General features: G+C 34.7%; 2 protein-coding genes across 2 annotated transcripts in view; both read right to left on the bottom strand.

Moving 5' to 3' along the window:
* LOC136270164 (serine/threonine-protein phosphatase 6 regulatory ankyrin repeat subunit B-like) overlaps positions 1-2,412 on the bottom strand; it is a 72,249-nt gene extending 69,837 nt beyond the window's left edge. Inside the window, exon 1 of the mRNA XM_066066847.1 lies at positions 2,335-2,412. The gene's annotated coding sequence lies outside the window, so the exon portion shown is untranslated. The remainder of the gene's footprint in view (positions 1-2,334) is intronic.
* On the bottom strand, positions 247-27,447 carry LOC136270165 (putative ankyrin repeat protein RF_0381). Its single transcript, XM_066066848.1, has 5 exons — positions 26,182-27,447; positions 3,915-4,220; positions 3,493-3,837; positions 2,767-3,180; positions 247-2,643 (listed from the first exon to the last, which is right to left on the bottom strand). The coding sequence occupies exons 1-5, from the start codon at positions 27,215-27,217 to the stop codon at positions 2,270-2,272; spliced, it is 2,475 nt and encodes an 824-aa protein (XP_065922920.1). The 5' UTR covers positions 27,218-27,447; the 3' UTR covers positions 247-2,269.
* Between the last annotated feature and the right edge of the window lie 412 nt (positions 27,448-27,859).

Genomic DNA, 27,859 nt, shown 5'->3' with positions numbered 1-27,859 from the left:
TTTTACACGAACTGCTCATCAGTGATTTTGGGTTACCAATTATAACTTTACTATTTACAAGTCTTTGTTTATTTAGAAAGTTCAAAAATTGTTTTTGTTTCAATTGATAAAAAAAATCTTTCATAACTTTTTTTATCATACAACTTCTTAATTACATGATATTCAGTGATTAATTACTAAATATAAACAAGTAAAGAAAGATAACTCTATTATGAAGAAGCAAAGGAGGATAACTGAATTAACTGTGGCCTCTTTATTTTCTAAACATGTGAATTTACTAATTGTTTACAAATATACATGCCCCATCCATAATGTTTTTTTCTAATTGTGAAGCCAATTTTTATTCTGTGTCAGTAGACATTTTTTAATCATTTTATACATTAACACTAAATGACCATTCTGACTACAACCTGCATTAAAACCCCCTACATTAAACACTTTTTAGGTGTTTGGCCCCGCCCTAGATTCAAATCCCTACATTAGGAGACACGAAATTCAAAATGTTGATAGATGGCTTTATTTTCTTTTTTTACATTCCGTTTTTTATTCAGTATCAGTAGATGTAAAGAAGATTATTTTTGAAACATTAAATGCATAAACACTATATATGACCCCTAGAGTCAGAACCCTACCTCAGGGTACATGGAATTAATAATTTTGACAAGGGGGCTTCCTGGTCAACAAAATTATATTTAATTTTTGAAGGGTGTAAGTGAGTAGAGAAGAAAAATTTTCAACATTATTTGCATCAACAAATTCAACACTATGCATCCATTTTGGCCCTGCCCAAGAGTCAAAACCCATACTTAAGGGAAAATGAAATTTAAAATTTTAGTAGAGGACTTCCTGGTAAACATAATTATGAAGTCAGTTTTTCTTACAGATGCGTGAGAGTAGAGAAAAACATTTTAAAACATTATATACATTAACGCTATATGGTCATATTGCCCCCCGTCCTGAACCCCTTACCCAAGGGCCGTGAATTTCACAATTTAGGTGGAGGAGTTTGTGGACCATTCATTTACCATCCATTTAATTTGTTCCCACGTGTATGGGATTAAAAAAGAAGATTTTCTAAGATTTAATACATTTTCACTATATGGCTCTATTGGCCCTGCCCTAGGGCCTAAACCCCTGTACCAGAGGTCATAAATTTCACAATCTCGGTATAAGATCTAGCAGGCATCATAACTATGCATTTAGTTTTTAACAAATTAACTTATTTGGGAATAGAGAAGAAGATTTTCTAAAATTTAAGACATGATTTACTATATAGCCATATTGTCTTCACACTAGAGCCTGAACCTCTAACCCAGGGGCCGTGAATTTCACAATTTTGGTAAAGGGCTTCCTGGACAGCAATACCATGCTATCAGTTTTTTCCTTACATGTTTAGGAGTTGAGAAGAAATGGGAGATTTTTGAATATTTGGCCACTTTTGCATATTTTGCAAAAAATTGTTACAATTGGTAATGCAGTTTTTAAGAAGAATTAAAAATGTAACATTGTGAACGCACGATGGACGACGACGGACGAAGACCAATTGAGTGACTCAGATGATCTAAAAAAGCCAAAACGTTGTCCTAAATTTTGTGCAGCATGAGTCTTGTCCTAAGACCATCGTAAGTCTGCTGTGATGCGGTGGAATAAAGCACTAGTCTTATTTCTACAGCCATTTTAAAATAAGTATCTTCGTCACTCCTCAAATTCCTTACTTGGATGGTGAAGGAACAATGTTTGTTTACTCTTCTTTTGTATATACCGTGAAGTAACTGGTAAGCGGTTTTTTTTTCTATGTATGGGCATTGGATGTTAGAAAAAAGACACATTGGCCATTAGTGGTACCGCATTCCCCGTCGCTACATGCGTGTCTGGGAGCTGATTAATTTAACAAATTATTTTTTTCACAAATTTTGGATACCGTCGAGCAACATCTAAGGTTCATTTTGGGATGTAACTTACAATTTTCTTATGTCATATCTTACGAACTCTATAATGTTTTATCGAAGGAAAGTTTCATGAGTATGCCTCCTAATGATTAAATATTGATTGAACCCTTAGATATTTATAAATATTAATTCAGCAGAATGTGATACTAGTATGAGTATTTTAAATGAGCGTACTGTAAAATATTACATGTAACTGAGGAAGTGCTGTTTTAATATGTTAGGGGTATTTTTTTCTACCCAAAAAAAAAAACCAAAATTGTGACACAAAAAATTGTCATCTTTTTTTCTGTGTCAAAACATTAATGTCTGATTATTTCTAATTAATCAGAAAATACTTCCAAAATATTAAAACAGTGTCCCTTTTTATGAAACCAGTGCCATTTACCAGTGAATTCATCAAATGCTAATCGATCACGATTTTCCATTGAGACAACGGGTGCACTTATTTCAATGAAAACATTAATAAGCGATGGATGTCTTTCCAACAGAGAATATAGGACTTCCTGTCCCTTTTTTGAGCATATATATGTCTTTTCCACTCTTTGCAAGATCTTCAAAATCAAAGTATCTGTACGCTGATAGCGGCATATCATCTCTAGAGGAAACAATCCGTTTGGAAGAACTTTGTCAAGACAGAATCCAGCATTAATAATTTTGAACATCGTGGATACACATGGTTGATTTGTTTCTGTAACTTAAAAATATTAGAATTGATGCAAAGATATTGAATGGATCAAATATATTTTAAAACGTTCATTTTACCTATTCATTAAATCTTAATAAACAGATTAACATTCATTTGATTGTTAATTCTTACTTTCATCATATCGGTTTTTTTCTAGTTCCTCCTGTACAGCAGCAAAACAACATTCAAATGTAGTCACATTGTTAGGTCCCATGTAGTTCACATTTGCTCCTAAATCTATTAAATGATCTGCCACTTGAAACAATCCTTCATTCATTGCTATAAGGAGAAGCGTGTTTCCATTTTTCCCAAAAATATTGACATCGGCACCATGCTTTACAAGTAAGGACAAGTTTTCTTTGACTTCAGGGTCGGCACAAAGAGAAAGAGACCCTGTGATGACACCAAAGAAATTCATATAACGCATACACCTTTGTTTCAAAAGGAGTACATGTTCAAACAAAGACTCCCCTGAAGAATCTCGAGCGTTTGGAGATGCACCCGCTTCCAAAAGTTTTTTTAAAGACTGCTTTTTCCTTGTTGTATCTGAAATATAGCAAAACAATCATGAATGCCAGACAGCAATAACTACCTAACTAGATTCTCTTTTCTTGCCTCAATTTCTTTCAATTCTATGGAATAATCTGCATTCCGCGCTGTAAAGACCTCATTATTAAAATATCAAAAATATTAAAACTTCAAAGCTGAATATATGGCTTTTATCCTTACTAAGTAATAGCATAGAGTAAAAAAATCCTCTCTAAAATTTTAAGATAGATTCATTAGTTAAATATTGACCATCAAGCGTCCTTAAAAGCTGAATATGACATTTTGACAAAAGTTTATTAATTTTAATACCTAGTGGCAGACAGGAGAAGATGGGTGCTTCGCCGTTGCTTTCGGGCTTGTTGACATTGTATTTTGCTCTTAAGACAACGTCAAGAACTTCAATTGGACAGTTTTCAATTACATAAAGTAAAATAGACTTCTTAGTCGAAGGGTGCACAGCATACATGTCGGCTCCATTGGAAATAAGACGTTCCAAAATTAACTCATCAGGTGTTGATGATGAAAACAGATGGCATAACAATGGTGTCATTCCATCCTCATTCCGTGCATTGAAATCTGCACCCGCTTCTCGTATTTTTTCAATAATGTGTCGACAGATATTGTCTTTTTCTTCTTTCGACCACCTCTGATTTTCTGTTGAATAAATGATTTGCTTGTATTATAATCTTTTTCAATTTCAATTATATAATTTTATTGTATGATACACATACCTTTGCATATTACATGTAGAACGCTGTTTCCTTTTTCACCTATATGTTTTAAATCTGCTCCAACTGTAATGAAGATGTCGGCGATCCTGAAAAACCTACGCTTTATGGCCATAATTAGTTCAGACTCCTTGAAGGGCTGAGTGTTGTGAAGGTTTGCCCCATTTGAAAGAAGATATTTGATATTTCTCTCCATTATTTCTTCATTTTCAACACACCTCTCTGATATAGCTAACCTCAACAAAGATCCAATTGCGTTCTCGATTGAATCCAACGAAACTCCATGGTCCATGAAAACCAAAGTTTGATCTAAATAACAATCAGAAAAGATGCGATTTTCAAATTGAGATACACTGTAAAAAATATATATAAACCTTTTAACAGCAAATACTCCGGTATTAGAACAAGTAAGCGTTTTACCAAAAAATAAAAAAAATTAAAATAAATAAATAACAACAGAAAAATGCAGACTGTAAAGATATCAATGTTTTATTTGATGGATTGATTAAAATCGCTTTTCAATATGATTTCACAAAACAGTCCATCTACTGAGAAAAATAATTTGTAGGAAAAATAATCTGACATTTTTCTGTTATCTTACAATCAATACGGCATGTACTAACAAGGAAGGAGGTGCTGGACACCAATTAATGTCTCAAGGCAGCGTTTATTTATATATTAAAACATAGAAAAAAGGAAATTAAACGAAACGAACTAAAACAAACTCTAGCAGGAGGCAAAAAAAGGTATAGATAACTTTTTAAAAAATTACAAAAAACTAATGACATTGATCAAATTTTTATGGGGCAATATCTATACCCCTCTCCCATTTCTCCCCTTTCTTATGGATTTTTTTTTTCAAATATAACCAAATTGTACAGAAACAGTACGTGATCGATGTTTTAGGCAGGAGAATGGTTGGATGGAAAAATTTTATTTCTCTCTTTTTAGTTCGTTTACAGAGATAAACGAATTATAACTTGGGAAAACGTGACTAAGATTTTAGCAAACTCTATACTTAGTTACAAATGAATGTATCATTATTTGAAACTTATAACATTTCAAATGTCTAATATTGAAAAAAGATTTTCTATTCTGAGAAAGCAGATATGGGTAAACAAATTAAAAAAAAACACCCATAAATATCAATTTTTTTTCAAGGCAATATACCCATACATGTATATTGAGACCATACCAAATGCTAGAAGAGTATTCATTTGATCCACTTGCACCTTTTATGATATACCAAATGCACGTGTTTTACGTTTGTACATTTTTTGTAGCATTTCTAAAGTACATGTATATGAATTAATTTATTTTAAAGATCTTATCCAATATTTAAAAACGGAAAAACTTTCCTGAAAAATAAGAAACTCTAGAAATTTGTCATGTACTGTATGTAAAACATGTATGTAAAACCTTCAATAGGTTATGATAAAGGAAGATAACTCTTGCTGATTGAAGCAATTTTGGTACAAACCTACTAGACAGTGCTATTCTGAACTAAAAAGCTGTGCTTCATTTTGTTTTGTAAAATGAATCGACAATGTATATACATGTAGCTATGTAGTGTTCATAAAAAATCGTTGAAAGTTTAAAATACAATACATTTTAGTTTTATTCATATTTGTTATACGAGTATAACCTGGGTTGGGACAGTCTACGCTTTATAATCCGCTTCGTGGATTAAAAAAAGCGTAAATTGCTCCAACCAAGGTTATACGAGTGCAACGTGGGTTGACATTGAGTTCATTCCTTACATGTATAATTTAAATTTCTATAATTAACTGTACAAATTGAGTTTTTTAATTTTAAAAATGTTATAAGACTGTTTGAAATTCAAACGTTACGTCAAGCGGATTAGTACGTTTTTGACGTTGGTGCATTGTGGCGTGCAAACCAGGTTGTACAAAGGATTTTTTGCGAATAACAATTGAATCGGCCTATAGGGGAAATAGATTTCCCCTCAAAGAATTACTTCTGAAAATATTTTTTTTTTTTGTTATTTTCTATCGTACACATTTCTAAATTTTTGCGAATTTGCCTTTTGAACCTATCAAATTGCTTTTGCGGTCTTATTATTTATCTTCGAAGTTGGCAAAACCAGCATTTTCTAGGTAAAATGGTATATTTTTGCATGGTTTATAGAGTAGATATCCTTCAGGGTCGGCCTGCCTCTTTAAAAAATCTAAGGCATTTTGTAAGGTTTTGTTAAAAGGAATAAATTTAGATAGAATTTTGTTAGGGGCACTATGGCTATGGGGTCAAAATTTGCAAAATACTGACAAAATTTCGGAAACTGATTTCTATCATGTTCTATATTTACATCAAAGAGTGAAAGATCTGGATAGATAATTAGGTTAAACCGCTAGCTATGTAACACGTGTTTTTGTGCCCTGGTTCGATTTTATCTGTGGGCATACCTTTTAGCTCACCTGAGCAAAAGGCTCAAGTGAGATTTTCTTATCACAATTTGTCCGTTGTCTGTCGTCGTCGTTGTTGTAAACTTTTCATATTTTCATCTTCTTCTCAAGAACCACTGAGAAGATTTATACCAAATTTGGCACAAAGCACCACTAGGTGAAGGGAATTCAAGTTTGTTCAAATGAAGGACCACGCCCTCTTTAAAGGGGAGATAATTGAGAATTAGTGAAAATTTGTTGGTATTTTTCAAAAATCTTCTTCTCAAAAATTATTCGGCCTGAAACGCTTAAACTTATGTGGAGGCACCCTCAGATAGCGTAGATTCAAGTTTGTTCAAATCATGGACCCCGGGGGTAAGGTGGGGCACAATTGGGGGATGAAATTTTACATAGGAATATATGGAGAAAATCTTTAAAATCTTCTTCTCAAAAACTATTAGGCCAGAAAAACTCAAATTAAAGTGGAAGCATCTTCAGGTAGGTAAGATTCAAGTTTGTTCAAATCATGGTCCCCGGGGGTATGGTGGGGCCACAATGGGGGGATCAAGTTTTACATAGGAATATATAGAGAAAATCTTTAAATATCTTCTTCTCAAACACTATTAGGCCTGAAAAGCTCAAATTAAAATTGAATTCCCAGATAATGTAGATTCAAGTTTGTTCAAATCATTGTCCCCGGGGGTAGGGAGGGGCCACAATGGGGGGGGAATCAAGTTTTCATAGGAATTTTTAGAAAATATTCTTTTTAAAGACTATTTGGCCAGAAAAGCTTCAACCTGTGTAGAGGCATCCTCGGGTATTGTAAATTAAAGTTTGCAAAATCACAGTTCCTAGTGGTAGGGCGGGGCCGTGATGGCGGTTTGAATTTTTACATAGGAATATAAAGAGAAAATCTTTAAAAATATTCTGTCAGTTTTCTGTCCTAAACTCAGTACTTAGTGTGAAAGCAAAGGTTATGCAGATTTAAGTTTGATGAATCCATGATTCCCTAGAGAAAAGTGAGGCCACGAAATGGGGGGGGGGGGGGTATATAGGAATAGAGAAAAATCTTCTTACAGGTACAACAACAAAAGGGGCTTGGTATTTACCCAAAAAAAAGAGGTGGATAAAAATTAGCAGATTTTCAATTATTTTAGCAAGATCTACTGTACTTAGTTGTCAAGGTATTTTGATAGTGTAATGCTAATTTGATCAGAATTAAGGCAATTGTTGCTCAGGTGAGCGATGTGGACCCTGGGCCTCTTGTTTTTCAAAGTAACGGCATCTTCTTTACACCTCTTTTTATATGCATAAGTGTGCATTGTGTATAGTTAATTTCGATTTTCTTCTTTTAATGCACATTTGTCTTTGAATTAAATATATCGATGGAAAAAGTATATACTTAACTAGATGTAAGAGTAATCAACCGGAACTATCCTAGTGTATGCAGGATATGGTGGGGAACAAGAATCACTCATTTTTGTTACTCAAAACAGGTGCCACGTAAAAAAATCATGCCGAGCAGGAAGTGTTGCATTCGCTTTTCTAGAACATTTATAAGAAATGGTACAATTGTAAGAAAAGTACTGCAAATTAGATGCGGTTCGTTTATTGCAAAGAATATGTGCATTGGTGACACTGTATGCGAAAACTGCAGAAGAAAGGTTTATAAATTAGGAAAAATGGGGGTGGGTCAGTTAGAGTTTGAAATATGACCCCTTGTCATCCCCACATCATGTAAGTCCCTTTACACAAAGCATGCAGATGTTAATACGAAAAAAAGTTCAGCTGAATGTTCGGTGAATGGTGAAAGTGTTCGAACGATTCGTAAATAAATCCTTCTACATCTGCAAACATCATTGTACCTGTTATTTCTGTTGGAAAACCTAAGGCAACGTGCATTATATGTAGCAAAGAGTCAAAGGGTTTGCGACCTTTGAAATTGCGTCGCGCGAGATTTTTTCGATGGTTGCTAATATGTCCCTGGTATATATAGAACATGTATTGTATTATAGAAAGTAAACTGAAAATGAAATTTAAGATAATCAAGTAAAAAGATTCGACCATAACTCATACTGATCGGACAACGACTGTGAAACTTATTGTTTAATCACTATACATTATGAGAACAGAAACCTAAGAGTTTACTGTGAATGGCCTTAAATCAAGTAGTGGAACGGAAATCAATGTGTTTTTTTTTAGAAAGACAGACTTCAATACCGGTCTTATAGGGCACTTCAATGTTATTCACAATAGATCCATTATCTTAACTTTTTTATCCAATCAAATGCCGCGTTACAATTAGAGATAAATTATATAAGAAATAAACAACGTTATTTAGTAAACATGGCGTTATAAATAGTATATAAATAGTGCCTGTTTGGGAGGGTAACAGTTGAAATTGACACCCCGAGAAAACCATTGTCAACCGACGCGAAGCGGAGGTTGACAATGGTTTTCGAGGGGTGTCAATTTCAACTGTTATCCTCCCAAACAGGCACTATTTATTTTGTTATACTGAATGTCTTTTTTAAAATTTTTAAGAAAATTTTACTGCTTTTATATAGGAATAACGTGAATTCTACAGCGAACCGTACGCGCATAATTTTCGCGCATGTAACATTTTTTAATGTTACCCGTTGCCAAGTGCGTTGCTAACGCTGAGGGTAATAGTAAATATTATTAACTGCGTCTTAACCAATCAGATTTCAGTATTTAACATGAAAGTATAACAACAATAATTATTGCCCTACTGGCATAGTCCATGATGCGCGCTGACGCATTATAAAAATATGCCAGCAGAGCAATTGCTATTCAAAACGATACGTTCTCTGAATAATCGTTGTTTATTACTTATATTAGCTTTTTATCCCTAGCAGATCCCCTGTATTAGACCCTAACTTTCAGAAATTGCAAAAAAAAAAACGTTCAGACTGTAATATATACCAGTAATTCCTTTAAAATGTTAACATGAGACTTGTTTTAAATGCACCAATCTTACGGAGTTGGAAAAAAACACATGACTTTTGTATCGTAAATAATATAGTGGTTTAAACTCTGACTTATGTTATGGTCTATAACGTCATGGAAAATCGATGACATCATACCTTAATGTTCTTTATAGTTCACTAAAAGTAAGGAACATAAATAATGATATAGTTAGGAAGATTTATATTTCTTTGTACATTGAATTTTGTTCAAACAAATTTAAAAATCAAACACTTTCGTTTAATTTGGTTACATTTTTACTATACAATAATAATTAACATTTGTAATTCATTTAAACAAGTATGAATAAAACTAAAATAAACTGTATTGTATTTGTAACTTTAGACAATTTATAATTAATTGAAAATAAATATGAACAAGAGGCCCATGGGTCACATCGCTCACCTGAGGAACAATAGGTATGATAAAGTCAGCTTAATGGAGTCATACAAACAATCTGGACAATGTAGATCCTGTATAAATAAAATCCATTTTCCCCCTTGGAACTCGGATAGCCCTGATTCCTGCCAATATTTACAAGAGCAGACTTTCATTACCGCTCCTGAACATATATAGGGACTCAGCGTTACGCAGGCAGGGATGACCGCACACCTACGCAACTCAACAGGTACCAACGTTAAAGCAACCAGGGATAACGCAAGCAGGGATGACCGCACACTTGCGCCAACAGCTCAACTTAACGCAAGCAGGGAGTGCCGCACACTTGCGCTAGAAAGGCCAGAGCACCAGCAGGGATGACCATACACTAGTGCTCCGCCGCAACCACCACCAATACAAGCAGGTATGACCGCACATTTGTATTAATGCGATACAGGGCAGGAATGACCGCACACTCTGTATCATAGAATAGAAAACAAGAAGATTAGATAGAGCAGGGATGTCCACACACTCAATATATCCATACCTGTTTAAGTTTAACCCCACACAGTCACTCGTCGTAAAGCAATAGACAATGTCCCTATATATGTGCCGGCCTAAAATAATTCATAGTATCTAAAATTGGAAATCAAAAAAAAAAAAACTAATCCGGCCTAACCCAAATCTACTTATGCAGAACAACTTATATAAATTGAATATTTATTATTGTATAAAAATAATCATCACAATAATTGGTTAACAGTGGATGCATTAATTAAAAGAATCAAGAATCAATAAATCAAGGGCAATAACTCAATACAGTTATGCAAAAAGATTCTAATGAAAAAATAGCTGCCTGCTTCAATTTTATAGTCATATCACATGTTGAGTATTGCAGTTCTCAAAAAGATCCTTTACAATTGTTTATATATGGGATATTTAGCTACATCAAACTCGGAACCTTCTTGTGAGGCCGAAGAATTGTCCTGGAGCCAAAGTCTTAACAATTATAAAGAATCATCTTGCTGATTAGTTTCTGACAAGAAGATTTTTAAAGATTTACTCTATATATTCATGTAAAACTTTAACACCCCCCCCCATGTGGCCTCACCCTACCCCCAGGGATCATGATTTTCACAACTTTGAATCTACACTACCTGAGGATACTTCCACACAAGTTTCAGCTTTCCTGGCTGGTTAGTTTCTGAGAAGAAGATTTTTAAAGATTTACTCTATATATTCCTATGTAAAACTTCGACCCCCCATTGTGCCCCACCCTACCCTCAGGGATCATGATTTTCACAACTTTGAATCTACGCTACCTGAGGATGCTTCCACAAAAGTTTCAGCTTTCCTGGCTGAGTAGTTTCTGAGAAGAAGATTTTGAAAGATTTACTCTATTTATAACACCTTCCCCCCAATGTGGCCTCACCCTACCCCCAGGGATCATGATTTTCACAACTTTGAATCTACACTACCTGAGGATGCTTCCACACAAGTTTCAGCTTTCCTGGCTGGTTAGTTTCTGAGAAGAAGATTTTTAAAAATTTACTCTATATATTCCTATGTAAAACTTCGACCCCCCATTGTGCCCCACCCTACCCCAAGGGATCATGATTTTCACAACTTTGAATCTACACTACCTGAGGATGCTTCCACAAAAGTTTCAGCTTTCCTGGCTGAGTAGTTTCTGAGAAGAAGATTTTGAAAGATTTACTCTATTTATAACACCTTCCCCCCAATGTGGCCTCACCCTACCCCCAGGGATCATGATTTTCACAACTTTGAATCTACACTACCTGAGGATGCTTCCACACAAGTTTCAGCTTTCCTGGCTGGTTAGTTTCTGAGAAGAAGATTTTTAATGATTTACTCTATATATTCCTATGTAAAACTTCGACCCCCCATTGTGCCCCACCCTACCCCAAGGGATCATGATTTTCACAACTTTGAATCTACACTACCTGAGGATGCTTCCACAAAAGTTTCAGCTTCCCTGGCTGAATAGTTTCTGAGAAGAAGATTTTGAAAGATTTACTCTATATATTTCTATGTACAATTTTAACACCTTCCCCCCAATGTGGCCTCACCCTACCCCCAGGGATCATGATTTTCACAACTTTGAATCTACACTACCTGAGGATGCTTCCACACAAGTTTCAGCTTTCCTGGCTGATTAGTTTCTGAGAAGAAGATTTTGAAAGATTTACTCTATATTTTCCTATGTAAAACTTCGACCCCCCATTGTGGCCTCATCCTACTCCCAGGGATCATGAATTTCACAACTTTGAATCTACACTACCTGAGGATGCTTCCACACAAGTTTCAGCTTTCCTGGCTGATTAGTTTCTGAATAGAAGATTTTTAAAGATTTACTCTATATTTTCCTCTGTAAAACTTCGACCCACTATTGTGGCCCCACCCTACCCTCAGGGGTCATAATTTTCACAATTTTGAATCTACACTTCCTGAGGATGCTTCCACACAAGTTTCAGCTTTCCTGGCTGATTAGTTTCTGAGAAGAAGATTTTTAAAGATTTACTCTCTAATTCCTATGTAAAACTTCGACCCCCCATTGTGGCCCCACCCTACCCCCGGGGGTCATGATTTTCACAACTTTGAATCTACACTACCTGAGGATGCTTCCACACAAGTTTCAGCTTTCCTGGATTTCTGGTTCTTGAGAAGAAGATTTTTGAAACTTTTTCTAAATTTTTCATTAATTTCTAATTATCTCCCCTTGAAAACGGGTGTGGCCCTTAATTTTCACAACTTTTAAACCACTTTGCCTAAGGATGATTTGTGCCAAGTTTGGTTGAAATTGGGCCATTAGTTCTTGAGAAGATGTTGAAAATGTGAAAAGTTTACGGAGAGACGGACAGACGGACGAACAGACGGACAGACGGACGACAGACAAAATGTGATCAGAATAGCTCACTTGAGCTTTCAGCTCAGGTGAGCTAAAAAGTGTGTTTTAAAGATATTGGCGACGCCATGAACACCTTATGTTGTTAATAACGCTTATAAAAAGAATATAAATTTTATTTTATTGCACGAAAGTGCAGTGAATAAGAAGTGTTGACTGCATTTGACTGTATGAATACTGCGCGATAACGCGGTATGTGCTTTGTCTGCACGGTCTGGTGTGTTCATGATAAGACCGACGACATCCAAAAATAATCATTCAGTGCTTGTATTCTTATTCATTTTTATGTTTATTTGTAAAAAAAATTTTTATTAATCAATAGGTGTGATTTAACGATTATTTTTCATTTAGTAAATATCACATTGGTTATGGAAGTTTAAGTTTCATTTAATCTTACAATAATATATTCAAAACTCGTGATGGCTATCTAAAGTGTGTTTACACAATCGCAGATTTCCAATGCAAACATAAGGGGAAATACACACCATCACAAAATGTAAACATGATATTGATCCGATAACATCACGTCTTTCAATTTATTGCGCAGTTGTTATCAATGCTCGATATTTAAATGACACGTCTGATGTATGCTACGGAAGCGTATTAGTCCCACATTGACACAGTTATTTCCAAACACTTTAATCTTTAAGATATTACACAGTAATCAGTAAAATTTACACATCGGTCCGTAAAATTAAAACATTAGTCTGTTCAATACATGCCAAAATATGTAAAATGTAAAAATACGTAAAATTAAATACAATAATCGACACGATTCACTTACATGTATTAGTCTTGTAATTTTACACTTTTATCTGTTAAATTCACAAACACGCGCGCGCGCACTCACACACACATATTCACACTTTCCTCTGTAGTTATATACTACATTCTGAAAAATTATGGGGCGATTAATATTTCTCAATTCATTGAAATTTCATTGACTTGTGATCTGAAGTATAGCCAGCCATTCTCTGAATGTTCTCTTACATTAACCATAGTATTTAATTTTATTAAAAACACCCCCTCCCCCCGAAAACTATTAATTTATAATGCATTTCCTGAAGAAAATGTATTATAGCAAATATTCCTCCTAGTGTGCAATATCATCCACGCTGGTAAAAATTCGCATAATGACTGTATTGATTAATTTGTTAATTTAATTAATGTACTTGTACTTTTTATTCAATCTTATGATTAAAATGAGAAATTTTTCATTTGAAATTTACTGACTTTAAAAATTTGTTTTATAAGGACAATAATATACACCAGGACATAATACCCGGATATTATTTTTAAAAGAAGACCAGGCTAAGTATATTTGAAAAATATTGAAGCTCAATTGCGGAAATATTTTGAGATTGAGAATTTAAGTATAATATAAGCATTCCGACTATAATGATGTGTTCTTTTATTCAAATTGTCACTTATACACGTACACAGTGATATTCCTTTTCACTTTTAACGTACATAGTACCACTAAAATTATATGGCACTAGATGGTATCCCGCGTGAATTACCACTTTACACATTTATGTAATATAATGCTTAATATGTTGAACCAGATTTTTTTTAGTAAATACTGTCTCCGGGTTTTTTTCAAACATTTTTTGTAATTGTTTTTCATAACATATATTTAAGGCGTCGAGCTAATGCTCGACAGCGTTCTAGCAATCGTCTGGATTGGCAATCGTCCAAAAATTCATGCTCTGCACCGCCTTTAAAACGCGCATAAGAAATAAGTTCCTTAAAGTATTAAACGTATTACAAGAATTTTTTTCCATTTATTCAACTAAATTGTGTACAAAAAACCCAACTTTGCCTCCCTGGTTATTGACAACTGATTGCATAAGAATAAATTTGCTTAATCAAGAAATGGCGGATGAATACAATCAGGCCTAAGTGTAAAGATTCACTAAATATTATTTTAGTTTATCGCTTACATTTTAATTGGAGACCGTGTCCGATAGAAATAACATTTTAGTTGTAAATTTATTTGTTATCGGGCACGGTCTCCAAAATAAATGTAAGCGATAAGCGTATCTAGTAGTTTTGTTGCAAAAAATAAACTCGATAATGCAGTTGGTTTGGTCGAGCATTTTAGATAGCACGTGTTGTGGATTTGTTTGTAAACAATCATACCATAGGAAATCTTGTTTCAAACGGGAATCGAAATAAATAAATGTATGTTTTATTATTATAATTAGGGACACACTGTTAATGTATTCAAATTATGAACCTGTGAAAGTTGTTCAAAGACTGTTCGAAGCAGAAAGAAAAAAATTATTTGAACTTTGAAATTTCTTCGATTTTTGCAATTATGGGAGTTATTGTATTATAAAAGCACCACTACCTATTTGATAAAAAAAATATACTGATTTTGTTTTTAAAGCAGCAGAAAACATAATTCATATACTTTTCTATTCTTAGTCTAATATTATTTGATATGACTATTAGTACAGAAATTCAAATTATTGATATCATTCTATATAAAAGAAAAAAATGTCAGCTTGACGGCTTTGATTTTAAAATTGAAATCAAAAAGCAACTGGGTGAATATTTAGAAAAACGTGCAGGAATGAAAAACTTAACTGAAATTGATTATATATAACTGTATGTAGTCTGAATTCTTTTTCCTACAGCTGACTGGAAAAAATTGCAAACATTTATTTTATTTCCCATCAGGGAGTGGGTGTATAGTGTTTTGTATCTTGATTCTAAATTTTGTTCCTTAGGTAATTTTTATCGGTGTCCGAAATAAAAAAGTCATATAAAAGACTGTTTTCAATAAACACCCAGAAGGTGGCAAAACCGTTTTATGCGTACATCATTTGATCATATACATGTAGGTGCAGAGTTAACACAATCTGTTGTTCATGTTCATGGTTCACAAACTAATAAATGTATAACGGGGAAGTTGAAGTGGGGTTGGGGGGTGTGATCCCTACCCTATTTTTTAAACGGTCTTTTATATCTGAAATTCTTATTTGAGAATAGTAAAATTTGACTTAAGGAGATACGACGCACTTATAATACTCACTCACTGGTTTGATATAAAATTTAAAAAAAAGTTTTCCATTCAGTTGCAACGAAAAGAATAAGGTGGAATAACACATCATCACAAAATAGCTGACCTCTGATCGAAACGATATATCGACGGCAGTATATAACTCACTCCATAGCCGAGTGGATAAAGTGTCGGTCTTGTACATCCCGAGTTCAAATCCTGCAGAGACTTTAAATTTGTTGTCACCTGCTGAGTTGAATTTTTAAGATAGTCTTTTTTTTATTCCAAAATTGCAAAATTTTCGCTTATTTGACATATGTATAGTTAATTACTTTATTCTGTAAAATATTCTGGTATATCATTGAATGGTTCATAAAAAAAGACCAGTATCGACTAATAAATGCTTATTTAAACGGACATGTATATATGCCGTTTTTAGCGCTGTTTTAGCGACATAAATATTGTCATTGGGATGATCTGTATTTACAAACAAAACAAAAAAACCCACTGTGATTAATGCGCAACGTTATTCATTGGCATTTATTTAATTAAATATTCTGGTTTTTTATGTAAGGGGAAATGAAAATGTTCTTATGATCATTTATAAACTATCCATGTAAGTGTAAATCTGCGCATCACCGCTGGAAAAGTAATCGAGAGAAACAGCGTGGAAGAAGAAAAATGACAGCAAATTTGTTTAAGCAATCGGTTTTTGATACGCAGTTTGTTATCCGCAATTCAAAAGTGAACTGCGTTCTAGCAATTTATAATTCATATTTGGGGCCTAAAATTTTCAAGGTCATCTAATAGTGGTATACTACTACCTCTGTAAACATGGTGAAGTGGTCATCTCTAGTTTCTGAGATTCGGGCTTATTCGCAATTGAAATGTGAAGTGCGTTCTTTAACGCAGTTCGCAATTCAAAATTTATAATTCATATTTTGCGAACGATTGGGTCTGAAATTTATATGGTCATCTACTAGTGGTATACCACTACCACTGTGAATATATGGTAAAGTGGTCATATGGGTTTTTTTAAAATTCGGGCTTATTAGCATTTGAAAAGTGAAGTGCGTTCTTAAACTCAGTTCGCAATTCAAAATTTGTCATTCATATTTGGGGATTAAACTTGTCGGGGTCATCTACTAGTGGTATTCTATTACCACTGTGAATATATGGTGAAGTGGCTATATCTAGTTTTAGCGATTCGTGCTTTTTCGCAATTGAAAAGTAAACTGCGTTCTAGAACGCAGTTCACAGTTTAAAATTTACAATTCATATTTGGGGCCTAAAATTTTCAGGGTCATCTACCAGTGGTATACTACTACCACTGTGAAATATGGTGAAGTGGTCATATTTAGTTTATGAGATCAAGGTTTCAATTCAAAATTTATAATTCATATTTTGGGCCTGAAATTTATAGGGTCATCTACTAGTGGTATACCATTACCACCCTAAAAATATGGTGAAGTGGCCATGTCTAGTTTTTGAGATTCGGGCTTATGTGCAATTCATATTTTGGGCCTGAAATTAAAAAAAAAGTTATCGTTTTGTTTTTATTACAATATTAGGTATGTTTAGCGTAAGTCGGTAAGTTTTAGTAGGTAAAAAAAAAGTAGTGACCTACATGTGTATATTATTCATTCGCTACTTTGACCTCTTGACCTAGGCTAATGTTATACAGGAATTATTTTCATATCCATTGTCCTTTTCCATTTTAAGTCTACACCGAGGAGTGTATATTTTTCTACAATTTCATATGCTTTCTCTCTATCAGCCATTTCCTCACTGACTCTAAGATAGCGAAATCTCAACAAATATCATATAATTTTTACTTGGTAAATGTATGTATTGTAAATATTTGTAATAACAAAAATATGTATTATTTATAAAATTTTTATAAAAGTTTAAATTACAAAGCAAGGTATTTTAGTTTTATTAGCTCATGATGATCACCTGAGCTGAAAACTCAAGTGAGCTATTCTGATCACATTCTGTCTGTCGTCCGTCTGTCCGTCCGTCCGTCCGTCCGTCCGTAAACTTTTCACATTTTCAACATCTTCTCAAGAACTACTTGGCCAATTTCAACCAAACTTGGCACAAATCATCCTTAGGCAAAGGGGGATTCAAAGTTGTGAAAATTAAGGACCACACCCGTTTTCAAGGGGAGATAATTAGAAATTAATGAAAAATTTCGAGAAATTTTCAAAAATCTTCTTCTCAAGACCCAGAAAGCCAGGAAAGCTGAAACTTGTGTGGAAGCATCCTCAGGTAGTGTAGATTCAAAGTTGTGAAAATCATGACCCCTGGGGGTAGGGTGAGGCCACAATGGGGGGTCGAAATTTTACATAGGAATATATAGAGTAAATCTTAAAAAATCTTCTTCTCAGAAACTAATCAGCCAGGAAAGCTGAAACTTGCGTGGAAGCATCCTCAGGTAGTGTAGATTCAAAGTTGTGAAAATCATGACCCCTGGGGGTAGGGTGAGGCCACAATGGGGGGGTCGAAGTTTTACATAGGAAAATATAGAGTAAATCTTTAAAAATCTTCTTCTCAGAAACTAATCAGCCAGGAAAGCTGAAACTTGCGTGGAAGCATCCTCAGGTAGTGTTGATTCAAAGTTGTGAAAATCATGACCCCTGGGGGTAGGGTGGGGCCACAATGGGGGGTCGAAGTTTTACATAGGAAAATATAGAATAAATCTTTAAAAATCTTCTTCTCAGAAACTAACCAGCCAGGAAAGCTGAAACTTGTGTGGAAGCATCCTCAGGTAGTGTAGATTCAGAGTTGTGAAAATCATGATCCCTGGGAGTAGGGTGAGGCCACATTGAGAGGGGGGGTGTTAAAATTTTACATAGAAATATATAGAGTAAATCTTTAAAAATCTTCTTCTCAGAAACTAATCAGCCAGGAATGCTGAAACTTGTGTGGAAGCATCCTCAGGTAGTGTAGATTCAAAGTTGTGAAAATCATGATCCCTGGGGGTAGGGTGGGCACAACGGGGGGTCGAAATTTTACATAGGAAAATATAGAGTAAATCTTTCAAAATTTTCTTCTCAGAAACTAATCAGCCAGGAAAGCTGAAACTTGTGTGGAAGCATCCTCAGGTAGTGTTGATTCAAAGTTGTGAAATTCATGACCCCCGGGGGTAGGGTGGGGCCACAATGGGGGGTCGAAGTTTTACATAGGAATAAATAGAGTAAATCTTTAAAAATCTTCTCCTCAGAAACTTAACAGCCAGGAAAGCTGAAACTTGTGTGGAAGCATCCTAAGGTAGTGTAGATTCAAAGTTGTGAAAATCATGATCCCCGGGGGTAGGGTGAGGCCACAATGGGGGGTCGAAATTTTACATAGGAATAAATAGAGGAAATCTTTAAAAATCTTCTTCTCAGAAACTAATTAGCCAGGAAAGCTGAAACTTGTGTGGAAGCATCCTCAAGTAGTGTAGATTCAAAGTTGTGAAAATCATGATCCCTGGGAGTAGGGTGAGGCCACATTGGGAGGGGGGGGTGTTAAAATTTTACATAGAAATATATAGAGTTAATCTTTAAAAATCTTCTTCTCAGAAACTAATCAGCCAGGAAAGCAGAAACTTGTGTGGAAGCATCCTCAGGCAGTGTAGATTCAAAGTTGTGAAAATCATGATCCCTGGGGGTAGGGTGGGGCACAATGGGGGGTCGAAGTTTTACATAGGGATATATAGAGTAAATCTTTAAAAATCTTCTTCTCAGAAACTAATCAGCCAGGAAAGCTGAAACTTTTGTGGAAGTATCCTCAGGTAGTGTAGATTCAAAGTTGTGAAAATTATGATCCCTGGGGGTAGGGTGAGGCCACATTGGGGGGGGGGGGTGTTAAAGTTTTACATAGGAATATATAGAGTAAGTCTTTGAAAATCTTCTTCTCAGAAACTAATCAGCAAGATGATTCTTTATAATTGTTAAGACTTTGGCTCCAGGACATTTCTTCGGCCTCACAAGAAGGTTCAGAGTTTGATGTAGCTAAATATCCCATATATAAACAATTGTAAAGGATCTTTTTGAGAACTGCAATACTCAACATGTGATATGACTATAAAATTGAAGCAGGCAGCAATTTTTTCATTAGAATCTTTTTGTATTACTGTATTGAGTTATTGCCCTTGATTTATTGATTCTTGATTATTTTAATTAATGCATCCACTGTTAACCAATTATTGTGATGATTATTTTTATACAATAATAAAAATTCAATGTATATAAGTTGTTCTGCATAAGACGTTTTGGGTTAGGCCGGATTAGTTTGTTTATTTTTGATTTCCAATTTTTAGATACTATGAATTATTTTAGGCCGGTGTAATGAAGAATAATGACCCCCGTAGAATAATGACCGGGGGTCATTTTTCTACGTAGAATAATGACCCCCCGGTCATTAAACTACGCAGAAAAATGACCCCCCGGTCATTATTCTACGTAGAAAAATGACCCCTTTGCCTGAAGAATAAGTGTCATTTTTATAAAAATGAGCACACTCCACATGAAGAAAAGTGACCCCTGTAGAATAATGACCCCCTTGTAGATTAAAGTTTTTCAGTATATTATTTTATTATTTGTGAAATAGTCTTTACACTATTGTAATTTTTACTGCTGCAGTTTACAGAAAGTAACAGAAATTATAATTCATATTCAAATAAACTTAAAGTGAAAGAAGGGGTATATCTTAGAAAATAAAAATCCTTCCGTTATAACAAGGTATTGAGGTATTGCATCGGGGTATGGTTGTCATCTTAACAATTACATTTACATATATCTATGGTGTTCCGATAGGGCCACTTCGACTTAAGTTGCAAGGGCGATAGTGCGAAGGCGAAGGAGCAAAAGTGCGAAGATGCGACGACGAAGCGCGAAGATGTGATGCATAAAGTGCGAAGGTGCGAAGGCGAAGGAGCGATACTACTATCGCTTCTTCCCAACTTTGCACTTTCGCCCTCGCCTTTTTTTATTGCATTCAGTAAGTCTCGGTCGATTACATAGAATTTAATACAGGCACCGTACTCGCCAAGTTTTTCCGATTAATCCATGCTATTATTGGTACGCATGCGCTAGGCCATCGCGCTTACTATGAATGTTTATAAATATTTTAATGTGTACATGTAACATATATGTTTACCAGTGCTGGCTATGCCTAATCATTATATACTCCACATAAAATGTAATGTCCGCCATAATGTATACATATGCACTTCCAGACTCCTGTCACTTACCAGCCGTCTGATTACCGTGGACCAAACACAATAACATTCTAATTTCATTATGCGACACTCCTTGCTCATGCATGATCTAGAGGGGGAGATGGGGCCCGCCCCCGGAAAATTCAATTTTAATAATTTTACGCAGTAAAAGAGAGGGAGTCCGGACCCTATCCCCCTGGATAATTTAATTTTATTAATTTTATTTTTAAAAAATCCCAAAATATGCTTTGGAACCCTTTAAACGATGGAGAGCTTCGCAATTATAAAACATAGGTAATCACAGATTACAAAGCTCACCGAGACGAGGCATCACCTTTTTGAGGCATCACCTTTATGAGACTACCTTTATCATATTATTTTAACACCATCCTTTATGATCTTGGATATTCATGGATTCTGTTTTGACACAAAATCGTATATCATCTGTTAAAAAATTGTATGATAAGCATATGTCCATATGTTAATCAATACAATGATATACAATTAAAAGTGCATCTAATCATACTTACAATATATATCATATAAAACCATAAAATACCGTAAAAAAATGTGAGATATGATATTGTAACGTATGATATGACATTGTATTGTGTTATACATTATAATTGTATTTGATCAAATAATAGAATATCATAAAACATAATACAATATAGTATTATATGAAACAATATCATATTGCAATAATACATCATAACATTGAAACATATGATATTGTATTGTATAATTAAGCATTGAATCATTATTTTTTGAAAGATGTGGTCTCATAACTGCAACGTATGTGCATACAAATTGTATAACGCGCGCTAACGCGTTATGAAAATTTGTTAGCACTCATCGTTGCATTTATAAGACCTCATCTTTCAAAAAATGATGAATCAATGCTTATATTTACGTTTTTTAAACATGTATTTCCTTCCCGAAAATATGATTTGTTTTTAAAAAGCTCTATCTTATTCAACGAGGTATGCGAAATTAACGGAATGGCCACTGGAACAGCCGAAATATGCTGACAAAAATAGTGCACAGCGTTTTAAATTCTAATAACACAATTTTATTTTTCTTTCTGTAATTTAATGAATTTGCTATTGGTAAACTAAGAAATTAATCAATTAAATTCATTTAACTGTCAACATATATTTACATCAATGAAATATTTATCAGCGTAAGTATAATAACAGGTCGTTATCCGGTTTGAAGTCGCGAGAAGAGTCAGTTCCTGTTCTTCGATAAATACTGAAGAAATACTTAATGTATTCATACGCACCAGATTTGGTGATTGGGTCTTCTGTGTTGTGCGTAAATATCACTCAAATCAACTAATGCAATTTAATAGAGGGAAAGAAAGTGAATGTAAATATTATAGTATGATATTGTATTGTATGGTACTGTATCATATTTGATACATAATATGATATTGTATTATATAATACATATAATTTGATATCATATCAAATGATACAATATCATGGGATAAAGTAAAATATTATATAATACAATCATATAATACACATTGTATCATATGATACAATAATATATATTAAAGTATCATAAAATACAATTTCATGTGATATGATAATATATCATATAAACCAATATCATATTATACAATATCGTATGATACGATTTTTTATAATATTGTAACAGAAAAATTAATACTTTACTTAACAATATCACGATACAATATCATATCATAAAATAAAAAAAAAATTGATACAATATTTTATCGTAATCATATAACGTTTTACAATATAACATATGGTATTATATTGCATCCTATTATTACTTATTAGGTTAGTTACTGACTCACTACGGAAATATATTGGGTTGATCAATCTCATAGATGGCGAGGCGAACCTTATAAGTGTTTTGTTTTCCCGAGGACTATCAAGCGACATATTCATTAATAAATAGCGGTGATCTACGCAAAGCCATGTATAAGATGCATTACATCTGATCTCGTCCAATTAACCTCATTTAAACAAAATTATCAATACCACCTTTCAAATACGCTTTACAAATCTTCGCTTCACCCATATTACTTACAATGTTTTGTTGCTAGTCAATTATAGGCCTAAACCTCTGCAGAGATTTGAGCAAATTTAGACGCTGCCATTTTGTTCTGATCCAGACACAACAATGTGACGTCAATATTCAAAGGGCAACTACTCTAATTTAAAAATAATTCCAAAGGGCCACTACTCTAAATATTTTAAGGACTTACTGAACACGATTTCTGTGTTAAATAATATGAATAATCGAGATGAGTAGGTGAGGCGGCGGCCAATGACGGCCATATTGCCTAATATTAATTCTCAACGAACCTACATAGAGATATATGAGGCAATCACGTGCCATGTTTAATCCAGTGAAAATGTGACATTTCAGTCCGAGGGAAAACAATAAACATTAGTGTTTCAAATCATACAATACTATATCATAGGAATCATGTCACATCATTTAACAACAACCACATCTATCTATCAAGCAGGTTTGAGTGAAGTAGGAGATTTCTCTAGCATCCTTGATAATGGAGATCAGGCTCTGCATCTGAAGCAACCTCTACGTTTCATTTATAATATAGTTAAATCAACTATGCAACCTATCATCTATAAAACATGTGACCTGTTCCAAAAAACTAAGCCTCATCAAAAAACCTATGGCTCTGATTCAAGATTCAAGTCTGTCAGGTGCATCAGTATCATAAGACGCACCATCCATACAAGTTTAATGAAGTTAGGAACACTAGTAACTAAGATATAATCATTAGAGGGCACCTGCAACAAAAACTTTAACCAGCTCCAAAAACCTTAACCTCCTCCATGATCCGATACCTATAGCTCAGACTCAGCACTCAAGCCTGTCTGGTGCATCAGTATCATAAGACACACCATCCATGCAAGTTTGGTGAAGTACGGATCAGCAGTAACTTAGATATTGCTATTAAAAGGCATCTGCAACAAAAAAAACTTTAACCTGCTCCAAAAACCTAAACCTCCTCCAGCATCTGAAAGTTAGGAACCAGATTCAGTAGGTCCAGATGCATCATTCATGTAATTTTGGTAAAGAGAGGACAAGTAATAGCTTATATACAAAAGCTGTAACTAAAACTTTAACCAGCTCCGGACGCCGACGCCGGGGGTATAGCATATGCTCCCATTGACTTCGTCTCGGTGAGCTAAAAAGACAAAAGCGCGAAGTTTCGAAGGCGAGAGTGCGAAGTTGCAAAGGCGAAAAAGCAATAGTAGTATCACTTATTCGCCTTCGCAACTTAGTTCTTTCGTCTTCGCATCTTCGCCGTCGCATCTTCTATATTTTTCATATTGTTCATGAATTAAACTTGCATTGAGGATTTCCATAATACAAACTGCTGGGTATACAAGTTCATCACCCAGAATTAATGATGAACCAAAATTATGAAAAGTTTACTCCACTGTTAGGCATTATAACCAAGCTGAAGTTAGTAAGCACTGACAGCAGCCATTACGCCAGTAGAGGTTCACGGCCAATAAGAAAAATCGTCAAAGTACTGAGAGTACTCGTACAGAAAATATTTTTTTCTTTATCCTCGGCATACTTTAGTTTAGTTTATATCAAGATGATTAATGCTTCAATAGTTTGTATAGTTTGGATACAATAAAGATCGTGTGATCAAAATCAAGCGGGATATAAACCCCTAACATGGGCCCTAACCTCTTATCAACGCTTTTAGAAACAATCTTTTCTTATTATAATCGATCAGTGTTTATTATCTATTTAGATTTACTATAGTCAGATACTCTTCACAAATTTGCTCCAAAAGAATAAAGTCTATTCATGATCACAAAACAACATTACAACAAATGTTTAGAATATTGATGTTCAAGTATTACGTAGAAGAAAACAAAACTAACGCAGAATGATTTTTTTTAAAAAAAATTACTTTCCCCAAGAAATGTAAATAAGAAGTATTCATATTCCTACGTTACCTGCCCTTTAGTCTTTTTCCATAAAGATATATACATGTATCATTCTTCGATTGACAATTCATTCACCGATGAATATTGCTTATATCATTACAACAATTATTCTTTCATGATTATTGTTCGTTCATTATCACACATATCCTCATTGTGTATGAATTTTTCTTAATTTGCGTCATTTCCCGCCGTATGTCGACGAGAGAAGTAACGTAACTGTTAACAATCATGCAATTTGTGGCAATGTCAGAATGTTTTGCGTGTCCTTGCTACGGATATGATAAACTATATACAGCGATATATTTACAAGTTCGGTGTTTATAACTTCAAAATCAGAAAAATTAAGTAACTTCAAAGTCATTACTTGGATACGGGGTAACCAATTTCTATTAATGTTTACGGGGGGGGGGGGGGTAATTTTTCTATGGGGGTCATTTTTCTTCATGTTTAACATGAAGAAAAATAACCCCTGGGTCTTTTTTCTTTAGAAAAATCCAATTATTCTTCAGCTAGGGGAGTCATTATTCTACGTAGAAAAATGACCCCCGGTCATTATTCTACGGGGGTCATTATTCTTCATTACACCGGCACATATATAGGGACAGTGTCTATAGCATTACGATGAGAGACTGATTGGGGTTAAACTTAAACAGGTACGAAAAGACTGAGTGTGTGGACCTCCCTGCTCTATCTAATTTTTGTGTTTTCTAATGTTCGATATAGTGCGCGAGGTCATTCCTGCCCTGTATCGCATTAATACAAGTGGGCAGTCATACCTGCCTGTATTGGTAGTGATTGCGGCGGTGGTGCTTTGTATGGTCATCCCTGCTGGTGTTCAGGCCTTTCAAGTACAAGTGTGCGGCACTCCCTGCTTGCGTTAGATTGAGCTGTTGGTGCAAGTGTGCGGTCATCCCTCCTTGCGTTAACGTTGGTACCTGTTGAGTTGCGTAGGTGTGCGGTCATCCCTCCCTGCGTAAGGTTGAGTCCCTAGATATGTGCAGGAGCGGTGATTAAAGTCTGGTCTCGTAAATATTGGCAGCAATCAGGGCTATCCGAGTTCCAAAGGGGAAAAAAGGATTTTTTTTATACGGGATCTACATGTATTATTGTACATTGTCCAGATTGTTTGTATTATGACTCCATTAAGCTGACTTTATCATACCTATTGTTCCTCAGGTGAGCGATGTGGCCCATGGGCCTCTTGTTTTAAAGAGTGTGTGGCTACACATGCTGGATTTTCGTGATCTTTTATAACATAAATATATTTTTATTTTTTTTATCAAAAACACAATAGTCAATTAAGGGATCCAGGTTGACTATATATTTTGTCAGATGTATTGCATGTAATTGTACTCTGAATTAGATAATATACATAAACATATTTACCCAAATTTTGAAGGTATCTAACCAGAGATTTTCCACGATGACTAACAGTGGGATTTGCACCGGACTTGATGATTGATTCTACCAGTTCCTTACTGCCGTTGTTTTCAAGTACAAACCCCAAAACAGAGGATCCAGTTGGGATATGGATATCATTAGGGTTTGCCCCCCTCTGCAAAAGGAATGGAACGAGAGTTGGACATTTCCATGCCATCAAACAAACGCAGGAAATTTTTCTATATATCTTGTTGTGTAGTTTAATTCGCCCTTCAAATTGTGATCCAGAATTCAACAAAAATGAGACATTTTCTACAAGTCTATGCTTGATCGCCAAATGGATGGGGCGTTGCCCATGGCGCCATAATTCGTGTTTGTCAGCCCCGTGATCTAGTAGCAATTGTATCATTTTAGCATTTTCTGGCTGTTGGCATGCAATATGAATGGCCCTATATGAACCAGATATTCCAACATTTGGATCAGCTCCATGATCGCATAGAACCTTGGCTGACTCAAAATCTCGTTGTAAAACTGTTTCTATTAACTCTGTGGATCCGCTTGAAAGTATTTGATTAATGTCTAATTTCCCTTTCAGTTGTAGATGCTTTATTATTTCTTCTTGATTCTGCTCCGCACGTAATGCAAAATGTAGAACACCGTGCCCATCAATAGTTTCCGAGAGGAAAAATGGGGTTTGGTCAATATTTTCACAAAGAAATTTTACAACATCAAGTCGTCCGTATTCACAGGCGATATGCAATGCGTTTTTCTTCGAAGGATTCGTGACGAACAAATCTGCTCTGTTCTCCGCTATTATCTTGAGAAACTCTACTGGTTTTGTGCATGATAAAAGTACTAAGCAGTTTTCGTCTCTTTCACAGTTAATTTCAAAATCCAAATCAAACGGTTGTGGTAAATTTAAGAACAGTTCCTTAAATGCCCTGATGTCTTGAAAAAACAGTTTCCAGAACAGTTGTTCCTCTATATTCTCCCCATTTTCACTGTTGTACGTATCATCTTTTTCCTCCAATCCATCCGCCATTTTAAGTAACGGTTCAAGGAAACTAAACCGAAACTTATATGATGCACTTTAACCATTTAAAGCCTATTTAAAACTTATATTTTAAACACCCCATTTAGATATAAATAACGCTTCATTTTAAAGTTCTACCAGTTCGTAAATTTTTCAAACTACATAAACCAACATGTATGCACCTAATGTGTTATCAATAAGTCGCTAAAAATAGCTTTACAGTGAAAATACCGCCTCCAATTGATCAGAGTTCACTTCCGCACTGCCTCTCTGGCTCTGTTCAATGAATTTTTACGTTAGGGTATCGTACAAGATCTGCCCCCTAAACCTTGAAAAATCAAAACAATAAACTAAGAGTTGATACGTCTAATAATGCATGTACAATACCTAAACTTTTCCATCATAGTGAAAATTTGAAAGTTCTTGTCCCATTTGGCTACTCTATTTTCTTGAATGAGATTTTGTCTGAAAAACCTGTTTTACGTCACAAAATACTGAAAATTCGATGTGAGCGGAAGCAAGAACCGCGATCATACTTTGGGTACAAGAAAATTCAAATATCATTGACTGATGATAAAAATATGAACGTGGTTCTCTCCTCCGCTCATGTGTTTATTTTGAAAATAATGACCAAAAAATCGATAGGGGGAA

The sequence above is a fragment of the Magallana gigas genome, chromosome 7, assembly GCF_963853765.1.
Source record: "Magallana gigas chromosome 7, xbMagGiga1.1, whole genome shotgun sequence".
Classification (NCBI taxonomy): Eukaryota; Metazoa; Mollusca; class Bivalvia; order Ostreida; family Ostreidae; genus Magallana; species Magallana gigas.
This window is presented reverse-complemented; position numbering and strand designations above follow the sequence as displayed.

What these genes read in the sequence shown, in the direction of transcription:
- LOC136270165 (XM_066066848.1), bottom strand. Translation starts at nt 27,217, where the DNA reads ATGGCGGATGGATTGGAGGAAAAAGATGATACGTACAACAGTGAAAAT. An exon ending in CTTCTCCTGTCTGCCACTAG is followed by an intron (nt 3,181 to 3,492) that starts GTATTAAAATTA and finishes GCTATATTTCAG; the next exon opens with ATACAACAAGGAAAAAGCAG. An exon ending in AAAAAACCGATATGATGAAA is followed by an intron (nt 2,644 to 2,766) that starts GTAAGAATTAAC and finishes AATATTTTTAAG; the next exon opens with TTACAGAAACAAATCAACCA.